Consider the following 14,698-nt stretch of genomic DNA (forward strand, 5'->3'; position numbering starts at 1 on the left):
AAGGCAAAAATAGGTGTAAGTCTCAGAGGTCCTGAGTCTCCCATCCCAAGGTTGTTTCATAGTCAGCCTCTAGGATGAGATGGGGGCCATGGAAGTGAGACTCTGCTCTATGGATATTAATTATATTTCTCAAAATTTTCTGCCTGAGAGTTTACAGATCTAGATTCTAACCCCAACACTACCATTAAATCAATTTCACCTTGAACTAAGAATTTCTCCTTTCAGTCTGTTTTTTCCCTATCTGACCTTTAAATCCTTTCCATTGTGATTCAATACAAACTGACTCCCTCTCAGAGACACCGGGGAAAAGATGCAGTGATAGATAGGAATGCCCTTTGAATCTTTGGGAATAAAAGGCCCATGAACCAGAGAAATTGGATCTTTCTATAGATCGTGTGCACATCATTCTAAACTATGAAGAATAAAACTAGCACTTACCAATGTGTCATATGCTTTTTAGTGTCCAAGGCAGATTGTGAGGCCTAATGCTCAAGAAAATATCTCCTAATGCTCAAGAAAATATCTCAATCACAGAGTTAGTAAGGGAGGGTTGGGACATCCTTCAGAGTTGCTCAGCAACTGGTGTGGTTCATAACCTCTCCCTGGGTTGGATGGACAACTGAAAACCATCCAGGCATCTTGCCACGGGTCTGCGGGGGGGGGGCCTGCCCCTCCTGCCTCCTTCCCACCAGATCATGGCAGCAGCCTAATGCTCCTGGAATCTTTAACTTGGCCTTGGCATCCCAGGCATGTGGAAGCCATTCTTTCTTGGAGTCATGCTAGGAACCAGAAAAGGATATATATATATATATATATATATATATATATATATATATATATATGGTGTATGACTACCTGGGTTCTGTGTTTAGAGATCTATACTTAAAAATCCCTCTCCACCCCCATCACCTCTAACCAGAAGGCCTGAAGTTCCAGGATTATTGTCTTTCTTTATGTACAGTGATGTCTTCAGCAGGCATAGTAATAAAAGCCACCATTTATTTGGATCATAAGTGCCAAGCACATTGCTGGATAATGCACATAAAATTCTCATTTAATCCCTGCAGCATCCTTATGAGCTAATCGCTGCCCCATTTTTCAGATGAGAAACTAGGTCTCAGCAAAGTTTGGAAATGTGACTTCAGGTGACTTGGCTCACAACGGACAGCACTGGTGCACAGGATGCCCCCCTGTGTAGCACATTACATTGCTAACGATTGATGTCAAATGCTTTCTGTGCTTGTCGCCATGCTGGGGATGAAATCCAGGACTATATCCCCAAACCTAGTTTCTCTATTCTCTCATCAACAGGAAAATCCCAAAGTTACAGCAAGCCCCAGGTTCTTAGAGGTGAAAATTAGAAGTAAAAAGTACCCCAGACAGACTCCATATTGTCAAGTTTGCCTGGGATCAGTCTATCAGGACATCACCTCCCCTCGTCATTTCAGAAGCAGGGGAAGCTTACCACCTGCCCTTTTTTCCTTCCAGGTCTAGTGCAATCAATGTTGTGAAGATCTTGCGAGTCCTGCGAGTACTTAGGCCCCTGAGGGCCATCAACAGGGCCAAGGGGCTAAAGGTGAGATGATGGACGTGGGTGGGAAGCCTTCAACCCAAGAAGCATTGATGGGTCTGCTAGTTGGTAGACTCTCAGTGAGGTGAGAGTTGGGCTTGAAGGAGGAGAGAGTGATCAAGCCAAGAGTCTGTCATGTTAGTGCCTAGACACTGGTGCCACTCAAATCCTGTTTCCATGAGGAGTGGAATGGTAACAGAAAATCATATTAAAACCTGAGTTCCTTTGTAAACTTTTGCAAAGGGGAACACAAATCCAGAATCTCTGGGTGGTGATGAGGTGCCTGTATGCCTACCACTATCCAACAAGAAGTTCACAGGGCTTGTGCCCCTGTAGGGATTCCCTGGAAAGGGAACCCCCCAAAGGGGACTTTGTGTTCCTTTGGATTCCAACACTCACCCTGTGACACTGGGAAGGCTGCTTTATCTCTTTGAGCCTGCTTTCTCCCACTTGCGGCAGAGGGGCAGCTTCTGCTACCTCCCAGGAGTGCTCATGGCTTGACTGAAGGAAGCTCAGGCTGCAGGCATTTCCTGAAACTGTGTTCCCTTACCTCTTCCTTTCTTCCCACCATAGCATGTGGTCCAGTGTGTGTTTGTTGCCATCCGGACCATTGGGAACATCGTCATTGTCACCACACTGCTGCAGTTCATGTTTGCCTGCATCGGGGTCCAGCTCTTCAAGGTAAGATCTTGGTTCTGATCTGTCCAGCATCCCTCCCTCCCCATCAGCATTCCCAAGAAGGGGAACTGGTGGATACGACAGGAGGAGGACAGCAGCGCCAGTCACAAGGGGGTGAATGTGATCTCCAACCACAGCCCCACTGGAGCTTCCCAGACCAGAGGAGAGAGGAACCAGAAGGAGGCTTCACCAGACTAAAGGCCTCCTGCCCTCTCAGCTTTGCCGACCCTTTAGTTCACTGCCCTTCTTTCCAGCCAGAACAGGAGGGGGACTTCCACTGTCTGGAAGAGAGTCACTTGCATGAGACCCTACAGCAGTTACTTTCGGTCAGTAGCATCACATCCATCCTTCCCCCAGCTCAAGGCCAGGATCCTCCACGGTTTCTTCTCTTTTCTGCCTTCATCTCTTTAGTTCTGCTATTTCCCCATATGTAGCATTCTTCCCCTGCCCTCCCCCACCCACCACGTAAACTTCACTGATTTCCTCCCATCTCACTCCCTCTTCCCACCCCAGCTGCACTTCTTCCTTCCTCTCAAGACCTTCCTAGAGAGTTCAGCTTTCTTGGATTGGAGCTCCCTGTTTTTGAATTCCAGTGGTACTTGCAGCAGTGAGTGTCTTTATTCTCCGGCTGCTGTGTGTATGTGAGTCACGTTGCCCTGTCTGGATTCTGTTCACCTTGCTCTTTTTATCCCACAGCCCCTAGCTCAGCGCTAGGCTACAGAGACGTTCATTAACCGTTTTGTGATGGATTCATTGATTAAGGAACATCTCTAATCACTTTGTTCTTTTGCCTTTTAGGGAAAGCTCTATACCTGCTCAGATAGTTCCAAACAGACTGAGGCAGAATGCAAGTAAGTATAGGCTGGAGGGCATTGAGTGCCCAGGCCACCTAACTCAAGGAGATTGGGGATTTGGTCTCAGAGGAGGGACAGAAGGGCTACTATCCACATGTAATCTGATTCTGATGTGACAAATGATCTATCTATTCCTGAAAGTTCTACCCACTGAAGTTCTTCCCAATAGCTGGAACTCTGTGGTTTCATTCTAGATAGTTCCATCCCATCCAGCATACCAGGAGTTATTTGACAACAGGTCAAGTGTGGAGGGAGACGGAAAAGCCAGAATTACTTTTTCTCCTCTTCTCTCAGGGGTAACTATATCACATACAAAGACGGAGAGGTTGACCACCCCATCATCCAGCCCCGCAGCTGGGAGAACAGCAAGTTTGACTTCGACAATGTTCTGGCAGCCATGATGGCTCTCTTCACCGTCTCAACCTTTGAGGGGTGGCCAGAGTAAGTACGCAAACCAAGGTCCATCCGCCCTGATACTGGAGGCCCCGAACACTGGCTATCCACCCATTGCCCAAGTTTCGTTAATGTCCTTCATTCCTTCCCAGAGATCACACTTGTGTCCTCCCCCTGAAATAAGGGTATGTTTCTAGAATAATCTGTAGGCCATAGTCACTGCTGAAACATAGAGTCTTCTAGAAAATGTCAATATTTTATTTTAATTTCTTTATTTCGTGGTTCTGGGGTCAATCCCAGGACCTTGTACGTGCTCAATAAGCACTCTACCAGTGAGCTACAGCCCCAGGCGAGAAGTCAAAATTTTAGAAACTCCAACCCAAAATGAGTGCTTTTATAGCCCCCTTTCCCAACCTCAGCATGAACCACAAGGTCAGGAGTCTCTGTCATTACCCTCATGTCATCTGGGAATGAGGTGTGGGGGGAGTTTGATCACCAAGGAGTTCCACATTACTACTCCCAGTGTGGGTAAATGTAGCTGAGATGTCTCTGTTTTGTTAGGCTTTACCCCTGTCTCCTTTAGAGGAAGTCTTGTTGACATTTACAGTGGAAAGTAAGAAAGAGATGAAAGCCTGTGCCCTCGTCCCTCTACAGAGGCAGCTCTTCCACATGTAGACCAACCTGCTGGCCTTTTATTCTGCATCACCTGTGGCAGGCAGCTTATCTGTCAGGTGCTCCATGTATCTTTGTCAAGATGCCTACAACCCCCACCCTGTGGTGCATGGTTCTTAGATGAAAGTCACCATTATTATATGGCAAAATGTAGGCGAGACCTAGGGAAGAGCCAAGTACTCACAGGGTGACAAAGGAAGGGAAGGAGATAATCCCTGTCCACGAAGAGTAGCAAGCTTAATGGGCTATGTAGCCCAGGTCCAAATGAATGGTGTACAGGTGTAAAACCACTTAAGTATAAAACCAAACCATTCTGGATGATCTGAAGCATGGGTCGTGTTAGTATTTTTATCTAAATGGATTATTTTCTCTCCGATTTATTTTATGTTCACTTTAACCTCCTTTGAGTCCATACCAGTTTGCAAAGCTATTTCAATATTTACCGATATTTCTGAATTTGAAATCAATGTCCATGAATCATGTTACATTTAAATAGTTCTTGACAGTTTCAAAACACCTTCATGTACATTATGTCAATTGCCCCACGGTTAGGAAAGTTGGGAATTATTGTCTCCATTTTACAGATGAAGAATCTGAGTCTCAAGAGATTAAGGGATTTACTCAAGGCCACATGGCCAGGAAGTGGCAGAACTGAGACTTGAATCCAGACCCTCTGGCTCCCAGCCCAGAGCCATTTCCCTTGATCCCAGGGATTTCTAAGAGTCCTGGTGCCATCATTCCACAGAGGTGACACTGCTTCTCCAGTTCCCTCTGTGGGGCCTGTCTCCTCCTGCAGGCTGCTGTACCGCTCCATCGACTCCCACACGGAAGACAAGGGCCCCATCTACAACTACCGCGTGGAGATCTCCATCTTTTTCATCATCTACATCATCATCATTGCCTTCTTCATGATGAACATCTTCGTGGGTTTCGTCATCGTCACCTTCCAGGAGCAGGGAGAGCAAGAGTACAAGAACTGTGAGCTGGACAAAAACCAGGTAGCTTTCTAGGAAGGAAAGGAGGAAGGCAAGGAGGGCAGCATGTGAGGAATGGCAGCAATTGGTAACCAGAGTTCAGGAATAGATCTATGTGGATACCAACGTCCTCCATCCTCTCCTCAAGCAAACAGGGTTCTTGCAAAAGAAATGCAGATCCCTGCAAATTCCAGATCTGGAAAAAGTATTCAGCCATCAAGAACAGGGCTTTCCATCTTGAGGGGGTCTATGCAAAGGGAATGCAAATCCCTGCCCAACTCAGATATAATATAACAGACTTATGCAGCCAACAAATGTATGGTAAGCTCTGTGTGTGGGGGGGGGAAATGTCTTATACCCTAAAAAGTTAGAATGTACCCAAGTGGGTTGGCCCCAATGATAAGAAAAGAGAGAAACTAAAACAGTGAAGGAGTGAGAGCTCTTGAGGTGGGCAAGAGAACACTTTTAGGAAACCACTCTTATATGGTTTCTTAAGCAAAACACAGAGGGCTATGCAGGAGGTGGGGACAGGAAATAGGCTTATGTGGGAGTGAGACAGTGATGCCAAGTACTGAGATGTGTTCTGTTAGCCGGTGAGAAAGAGCTGGCAGCTCTGTTGGTGAGTAATGAGGCTGTTAAGGTGGGAAGTAGGTAAATCCACCAAGGTCAGTTCCCCATTGTTCTCAGTGGGAACAGTAGTGTGAAATAATCCCTATCTTTGCTTATAGGAAGGAGCCTTGCAAGCACAGTGTGATCAGCTCTACCAGATTAGGAGAGCTAGACCCCTTATAGGTTTTGATGTCTACTATGTAGGCTTAAACTCATCATTCTGGTGGCTATGTGGACTTTGGATTGAAAGGAGGACAGGAAGGAGGGAGGCCAATTATAAAATGTAGATAAGAGATGCTTAGAGCCTGATTTGGTATTAGGTTAATGATAGCAGCAATGGGAAGAGTAGGAGGAGGTAAAGTCATAAGGTGGAGGGACTGGACATGGCAGCTGAGGGTTAAAGAGGTTGGAGTGACTTCCTGGTTCCTGGTTTGGGAATCTGTTAGAGGAGTGCACTGATCTTTACTGGAACCCCAAGAATCTAGGTAGGCCAGAATCTCTTCCCCTTCAGCGAACTATGTCTTCTGATCCTTGGATATTAGAAAATAAGGAAGATGAATCGAGGATAGGAAAGAAAAATGGAAGTCAGAACCTCCCCAAGGAGACTCTGTGGTGTGGGAAATAATTAAGAAGACCAAAAAATGAGTCAATCAGTGTTTATCAGGTGCCAGCCACCTGCTAAGCAGGATACCAGCCATTACCAGGTTGAAAATCAAGGACATGCATGCTCCTTGCTTGTAATCTCAATAGATTTGACAAGAAGGGACTCTCTCGTTGATTAGGGAAGTGACGGAAAATCAAAACATTCCCCAAATTACATCTGAAATCTCTACGTGAGCTAGAGTAATAGATTATTTCCCTGACTTCCAGAGAACCCCCACTCCAGCCCCAGCACATGTAGTTTCATGTACATCCCACCCTCTCTGCCCTCAACTTCACATCATCCAGGTAACTAACTCCACTCTCTCCCTGCTCCCATCCCACTCCTTCCTGTGCCCCCTCCCAGCGACAGTGTGTGGAATACGCCCTCAAGGCCCGGCCCCTGCGGAGGTACATCCCCAAGAACCAGCACCAATACAAAGTGTGGTACGTGGTCAACTCCACCTACTTTGAGTACCTGATGTTCGTCCTCATCCTGCTCAACACCATCTGCTTGGCCATGCAGGTCAGTCCAAAGGGGAACCTGGTCCTGCCCAGGGAGAATGGTATGAGAGGATGTCAAAGAGCTACAGACCTTCTCATTGCTCACCTTCCTGGTGTCCAAGGGGAGCAGAAAGAGCAAAAGAGTTCTTCTCTTCTCCCATCTGGAAATAGAAAAGTGTCTTTTCCCAAGAAAAAGTTCCCCTCAGGGACCTTATGAAATAATCCATGGGGTCCTAGGTTTATAAAATGAAGAGGGTAAAGGAAATGAAGAACCAAGAGAGTGAGCTTGAAGCAGTCATTGGTATCAGGAAGACATGGGTGTGCACTTGTCTGCAAGGAGGTCAGCTCGTCCCTGGGCTCTTGAGTGCCAGAAGCCCCCACAAAGTTATCACATCCAATCAGAATGATCAAAGAACTCTGTCAACCCCTGCTTTTAGAGATGGTAGAGAAGAGAAGAATTTATAGGCTCTCCTGAGTTCACCTGGCTGCCCAAGGAAAGGTGGGTGGCCTTCTGGGGGTTACTTCAAGGAAGATCTCTGATGAGGTGAGGGTTTCCGGGAAGTCTGGGCAAAGGTGATAAGGAGGCCGTGGATCCCTGCCTCGTGCTCACAGTTCCTTTCGTCTTCCTTCACTCAGCACTATGGCCAGAGCTGCCTGTTCAAAATCGCCATGAACATCCTCAACATGCTCTTCACTGGCCTCTTCACTGTGGAGATGATCCTGAAGCTCATCGCCTTCAAACCCAAGGTAGGCCTCTGACAAAAGGCTGGTTGACAGGCATCAGGGAGAGGGGAAAAAGGGGTGTGGGAGGGACAGAAATTAAGTGCCCCAACTCCTACACCTGCCAAGAGTTGAACCAGGCCGACTCCTTGAAAATAGGAATCAGCTCTTGACTGGGACTCAGAGGAAGCAGATTCCTTCATGAACTGAGCCATTGCCCTTCTCCCATTTCTCAGACTGGCAAACCAAACCTCTGAGCTCAGTCCCCCAGATCTTCTCAGACTTTTGTTCTACCCTCCTCCCATTTAATTGGCCATACAAACCAACCTCATGTGAAAAATTCAACCAGGGATGCATTTGTTCAGGGCTCTGGGCTCCAGCCTACAGACACCTCCTGTTCCCCCCCTCAGAGGCTGTGTCATTGCTCACTTATACCTTCCAGCACAGAAAGAGTAGTTACCTGTAAATTCCTTGTATTGCTCTTGTAGGCAGCTCTTTAAAAGGAAGATTAGAACCACTGTGAATGGACATGGTAGGGAAGGTTGGATGACCTGCCATTTTGGATTATCTGTGCTCTTCTTAGCCAGCACCACCTGTATTTTCCTGAAAGGTACAGGAGCAGGTTGGTGTGAGCAGTGACTTCCATCCTTGGCCTCTGTAGATAGGACAGAATTACAGGCATTCAGGAGCCTTCAATCACAACTCAGGCAGCTACTTCTGAGGGAGGCTATAACAGCAACTCAGGGACCCCCACGGCCACCACAACATCCTTTGGAGAGTGATGAAAAGGAAAGGTTGGAGAATTGCACAATTACAGACCTGAGAAAATCTTTCCAGCTTCCTGAGCCTTCTCTTTCCCTCTTCCCTAATTATCTCAGTTGTAGCACAGATCAACAGGAAGCAAAAAGAATGAGTCTCTGGCCATACCTTCTATGTTTATTCAAATTTTTACTTGTTCCAGGATTAACTCTAGATGGGGACCCTTCTTTGCTACTAGATCTATGTTCATTAACAAGATATCCATGACCTTCTTTGAATTAATAGTCACCTAACATGTTTTATAATGCCCCATGTGCTATGTACACATCACTGTATGTAGTCCTTGAAACATTCCCCATAAGATAGGTATTAACACCCCCAACACAGGGAGGAGGGAAGCAATGTGCCCAATATCAGTTACACTACTTGCAAGGGGAAGAACTGTTATTGGAATCTAGCACCTCTGACTTTATAGTTGGTGTTTTCTACCACACTAAGCTGTTAGCAAGCATTTTTTCATGTCAAGTATTCTGCTGGGTACTTTTCAGAAAGAAGGAAATAGTCTTTGAGACATTTTTTAAAAAATAAGACAGACAATATTCTTAGAGTGCTGATTCTTCCTCTCACTCAAAGAATGCCTAGGGATCTTAGCTAATCTTCAGCAAACAAGACTCCTAATGAGCATTATTTGGTAATAGTAATGGTGTTTCCCTACCTCGTTCAGAGAAGTAGCTATATTCTTTTTCACTTTGACTTCCAAGTTCAGTCCCATTTAGGGGATACATTATATCCTAACCTAGAAATAACCAGCAAATTTCCCTGGCTATCTTTTGTGGGGCCCACAGTATCTCTGCCCACATGTGACCCTATTCCAAGCCTTGTGTCCCAGGAGTACTAACAGGTTCACCAACACAGCAGCATGACCCAGTAAGGCTGGGATACAGGATCGCTGCCAAGCTGAGCTTCAGTCTCAGATGACAACCTCTCAGGAGGGAAACTGGCATCATTTTCATCTGGTGTCATGAGACATATGGTTTAAATATTTCAAAGCCTTGAGTCATCCCACAGTTGACTCAGATGTGTTCCTGATGAAGTCTGAGGCAGTCTGCAGAGCCCTGCAATGGACTTTCTGAATCATGTCTCACAAGCAAGGCGATGGATTGGGTAACTTGCCCTAGGAAGCACATGAAATTGACACCTTCGGGGGGTCTCAGCCTGAAAGGCACTCTACCTAAGTCCTGCAGATCAAGGAACAAGCCAGGTTTCTAGAAGTAACCAGTTGGGGCAACCTAAATTATAAAGTGCTTCTGAGTTTCCTCAGCCCCTGGTTTTCTATCATGAAAAGACATAGTAAAATATGAGAGACTATTCCCAGAGAAGGAAGAGAGCATCTTTGAGCCATTTGCATTTCACATCTGGCAAGATCAATCTGTGATATAGAGAGAAAGGAGCCTGGCACAACTGTATACACCTGTAATCCCAACAATTTGGGAGCCTGAGGCAGAAAGTTCACAAGTTTGAGACCAACCTAGGCAACTTAGCAAGGTCCTATCTCAATATAAAATTTAAAAAGACTACAGATGTAGCTTGGTGCTTACCTAGCATGTGTGAGGCTCTGGATTTAATCTCCAATATAGGAAGAAAGGAAGAAGAATGGATCTTTTCTCTAAATTCCCCTAAAGAGACTTGTGACAATAGAGGACAAAGGCCACTAGCTCTAGCTATGTGGAGAAGATTGACCAGTTGGGAGGGGGATCGAGGAGTGTTAGGTCCCTGGATCCTCACTGTACTATGTTCTTCATTAAGGAATATATTCCAGGAAGAGTATCCTCAATTTTTTATGAGGAAAACCAAAACAGAAACCCCTTGAAACTCTGATAGAAATATCTAGCTGGATATTGTGTAAGAACGGGTGGCGTCTAATAGTGTACCTGTAATCATAACAACTTTCATGTCCCACCATTAAGTAAAATTCTCTTCTGAACTTTATATTTCACATGGCATGATTGTTTATATATCATAAAAATGAGTTTATACTTTCAAACATTTACTATAAAAGGATAATTAAGCAGTAAGAATATGGAAAACTTAGTGTTAGTCAGCTTTTTAATACTACTACAAACTACCTGAAGCAACTAATTTATAAAAAGAAAAGGGGTTATTGATAGTTTTGGAAGTGTAAGCAGGGTGACAACATCTGGTGAGAGTAATAGGTGGTAGCATATCATGGCAGGAGGACATTTAGGAGCATAATAGTCCCATCTGCTGCCAAAATGCAATGAGAGGACAGACTAGGCTCCCATAGTCCCTTTCAAGGGTACAACCCTGTGACCTAAGGGCTTCCCACTGAATCCAACGATTCTACTAACCCCCAATAGTGCCACTCTGGGGACTAAGCATTAAACATGTGGACCTTTAGGGGACATTCAATATCCAAAGTGTCATAGTTGAGATTAATTATAGTCAGAGGTAAATTGTCTGAGGGCTGAATGCTTGGATTTTCCCTCTCTGTTCTTTCTGTTTCTCTTTCTGCTTGGTGGGTTGATCTATCAGTAGAGCAGTTTGTACTCTTGCTTCCTTCTTTTATCGTCTTTGCAGTGATTGATGTTCCCAATTTCTTCATTTCTACATGTTCTCTTCACCACTCCATGGAAAATGAATTTACTCAAGTAAATCCCTGCCCTGACTCCAACTTCCCAGCTCCTTAAATTCATATTGTGTTCATGCTAAACAATTTTTTTTTCACAAAAAACTAGAGAACATAAACTAGTTTAGAAAAATTCAGCCCCCCCACAAGTGTTAGGAATCTGTGGGGATGGTCTGAAGAAAGTAGAATGAAAGTAGTATTGATTTGAATAACTAATAGCAAGCAAGAGGAAATTCCTTCCCTGGGAGTAAAAGATAACTAGCTGGAGATACCTGGATGGTACCTGGGCCCTACATGATTATCAAGACCAAGCTGGTCAGCATGGAAAAAGGTTGGGCTGGAATGATTGGACAAGCTAGATCGTCATCCTGTCATGAGCTGACATTTACCAGCAAAGATAGGAAAAAAATATTTTAAGATACTTTTTTATGATAAGCACTGAAAAATGTCCAGTGCTGAGGAATAAATCTAACAAAAAGTGTCTGAGATCTCTACAGAGAAAACCATACAATTTTATAGAGACAAATGAAGAAAGACTGAAATGGAGAGATGTGTTCATGAACTGGAAAATGCAGTATTGTTAAGATCTCATTTCCCCTCAAACTAATCCATAGATTCAACACAATCCCAGTTAAAATTCCCAACTCGATCTTTCCCAGAGGACAAGGGGAGGAGAAAAGGGAGCCACACAGCAGATACTCTAGGCCAATAAGATGAGCCTGCATAGTCCCAAGGTTTTTGGCATCTCTGACATTACTATGGAGGGAGAGTGCAGGAACCTGGTAGAGGAGGTAGAGTTAGCCACAGATACTCCACTCTCAGCTGGGTACCAGAAGGCAAGATGATGTCACTTAGTTGCCTAGAATTTAATGTTGACAGTGACTTAGCAAAGCTAACAAAGAGAGGAAGAGTGGAGTGGATGATGAACTAGTGGTAGGGATGTCTCCATGCTCTCCCCTTAGCAGAAGTTGGCCTTCCCTGGAAGGCAGGAGCTCACTACAGATGGAACGTTCCTAACTATTCCCCTTCCTGTAGGCTCCCAGGTGGGTCATGGAGGGGTGGAGAAGCAAGGGTTTCTATTTCTGGACTCATCTCATCTTCCTTGGCTGGAGGCATCCTATTGGGCTGTTGCCTGCACAGGGAGTAGCCAGTGCCCATTGCCTCTCACTAACTCCCCGGTGGGAGCACTCCAGAGGAGATCTGTCCCAGGCAACTCTCCATGATCAAAGCCGTGACCTCCCTTTCAGCTTTCTCCTAGCCTGAGAAGAGTCCAGAGAGGCCAGTGGAACCAAAGTGGGCACACTTATTGGCCCTCCTGGATCCAGCTTTCTTGAATGAAAGCCACTCAAGCCTTGGAGTTCACTTTCATGCTTCAAAACAAATTAGGGCACAAAGGCATTTCATATCAAAAGGATGAAATGAAACCTCTAGAGCAGCACTATCTCATAGGATGTTCTACAACAATAGAGATGTCTATACGTACCATGTATGATATAGCCACTAGCCTTCAGTGGCTGTTGAAACTTGAAATGTGGCTACTGTACTGAAGAATTCATTTTTAAATTTTATTCATTTGGATGAATTTACATTTATATTTGTAGAGCCACAGGTGGCCAGCTGCCGTGCTGGGTAGCCAAGCTCTGGTCCTGCTTCTTTCCCATGACATCCCAGGTTCTGCTCTCCTCTATCTGTCCTGACTTCGTCAGCCCAGCTGCTCCAGCTCCATGAAGCCAGATGTTCTAACTCATCTTCCCTACTCTTTTTCCATCTGGCTGTTTGCTGCCAGAAATTGACTCAGAAGTAGTGGAAACCCCTGTGACCGGGTAAGGCCATGTCTTTCCCTGGGATCTTCCAGTATGGCTGTTCTCTTGACTCTGTCAGTTCACCCAGTCATCCCTGGATTTCCCCAGCCCTTGACAACTGCAAGTGCCAAGGCCCCTTCCCTGTAGATTTTGTCCCACCCAGATCCTTGTCTGGGCCTAATGAAGGCAGAGAGTGCTTTAGGAGCTCCACACTTGCAGTTATGGTCTGGAATTTGTCTTGCTTTTGTAGGCCAGTACAGGGTTTGTCCCTGGTGATCACACAGCTCCTCTTTTTCCCAGTCCATGGGACTTATGAGTAGGTTTCCCAATTAGCATTTTAGTACCCTAGTGACACTAAAATCTGAGAACCCTAATCTCATACCTGGTTCTTACTGACCCTTTCCCCTGGGTACAGACCTTGTTCTTGTCTATCCCAGAGAACCCTAATCTCATACCTGGTTCTTACTGACCCTTTCCCCTGGGTACAGACCTTGTTCTTGTCCATCCCAGTTATGGGCCAGAGACTTGCTGCCAAATGCCCTGATGCCACTTCTGGAGTGGAGGGAGCTTCTTACCATGTGGTATCCCAAGCCTGGCTGCACCTAGCATCCTTACCCTACCCAGGGTTTCTGAGGCTGGGCCCCAGCTTGCCTTGCAGAAGGCTCTCTAAATTGGAACTGTGACTCCTGCCTCCCCCAACACAGAGGACTTGGCTGACATTTACAGAGTATCTATCAGCTAATCGTGCGGCAGTAATTCAGCTGCTACTATATATTCTCTGCTTTGGGGGCTTATTTGAAACCCCAGTTATCTTTTAGGAAAGAAGAAAAGATGGCAATGAAACTTTGCAGCTTCTCAGAGGGCAGAAAGAGCTAAGGTTGGCAGCAATGGGGGACACTGACGAAGAAGAGAGCTCCTCCTGTCTGTTGTCCTGAGGAATCCAACAGTGGGCTTCTGCTGGTTGGGAGTGAGATGAGTCATAGCTAAAAGGAGGTCTGGCTACCGGAATCAGAGCTACTCAGGACTGTGGAGCTCAAGTGCCCTGTCTGCTGAGGCCACTCCCCAGCAGACAGGGCACAGCATTGCTCTGGTCTCACCCCCATGACCAACAGCTGAGCTATGAGAGGAAAGAGCCAGAAGACTCTTGAATGGTCTTCCTAATGCTCACCAGTATGGAGTTCTCAAGGCCAATCTGCTCTTGAAAGTGTCTGAGCCTGAGAGAAAGTGTTGATGACCTTGGACTTTCCGTACACAGAGGCAGCCTTCCTCTTCTATCCAAGCATCCAAGCATGCCTGTGTGGTGCAGGAAGGTCCCAAAGCTTCTAATGGCTTCCAGAGCATCTTTCCTCTGTATACTCCCTTGTTCTTTGGAATAGTTTTGCTCCAGAGATTGATTGTTAGCACTGACATGAGGGGACACAGGACACGTCAAGAGGAGTGTTTGTGGACACCCTGAGGATGTGGTCAAGATGAAAAGAGTTCCCACAATATGACTTCTTCTTTTCATGAGCTGTGTCAAAAGGGACAAATGGGGACTGGTTGGGGCCCTGAGTTCACCAGAGGGAGCAGCCATGGAAGGCAGTTGCTTGGCAAGAACACTCAGCAACTCGATTCCTCTATCTACTCTGTCAGATTGGTACCGCCGGTTACCAGTGAAGAGTCCTGCTTCCTCACATGTTGAAGTCTGAACATTAGAGAACCAATGCTGAGGAAGCAAATAAAGTGGGGTTTCTTTTAAAAGGGATAACATAGACTTCTCCTGGGAGGGTGAAGGGAGCCATAGCTGGTATCCCCGTATCCCAAGAAGTGAGTGAGGTGTTCTGCCCTTTTTATATTTCCTACCGGAATCAGAGCTACTCAGGACTGTGGAGGTCAAG

At 45.8% G+C, this 14,698-nt stretch overlaps 1 protein-coding gene across 25 annotated transcripts in view; it reads left to right on the forward strand.

Moving 5' to 3' along the window:
* Cacna1c (calcium voltage-gated channel subunit alpha1 C) overlaps positions 1 to 14,698 on the forward strand; it is a 707,547-nt gene that overhangs the window by 628,192 nt on the left and 64,657 nt on the right. For all 25 annotated transcript variants that reach the window (XM_076853983.1, XM_076853987.1, XM_076853986.1 and 22 more), the window contains 7 exons: positions 1,489 to 1,576; positions 2,144 to 2,251; positions 3,047 to 3,099; positions 3,397 to 3,543; positions 4,964 to 5,165; positions 6,757 to 6,915; positions 7,530 to 7,640. In XM_076853983.1, the coding sequence (XP_076710098.1) occupies positions 1,489 to 1,576; positions 2,144 to 2,251; positions 3,047 to 3,099; positions 3,397 to 3,543; positions 4,964 to 5,165; positions 6,757 to 6,915; positions 7,530 to 7,640 (868 nt within the window). The remainder of the gene's footprint in view (positions 1 to 1,488; positions 1,577 to 2,143; positions 2,252 to 3,046; positions 3,100 to 3,396; positions 3,544 to 4,963; positions 5,166 to 6,756; positions 6,916 to 7,529; positions 7,641 to 14,698) is intronic.

The sequence above is a fragment of the Callospermophilus lateralis genome, chromosome 4 (genome assembly GCF_048772815.1).
Source record: "Callospermophilus lateralis isolate mCalLat2 chromosome 4, mCalLat2.hap1, whole genome shotgun sequence".
Classification (NCBI taxonomy): domain Eukaryota; kingdom Metazoa; phylum Chordata; class Mammalia; order Rodentia; family Sciuridae; genus Callospermophilus; species Callospermophilus lateralis.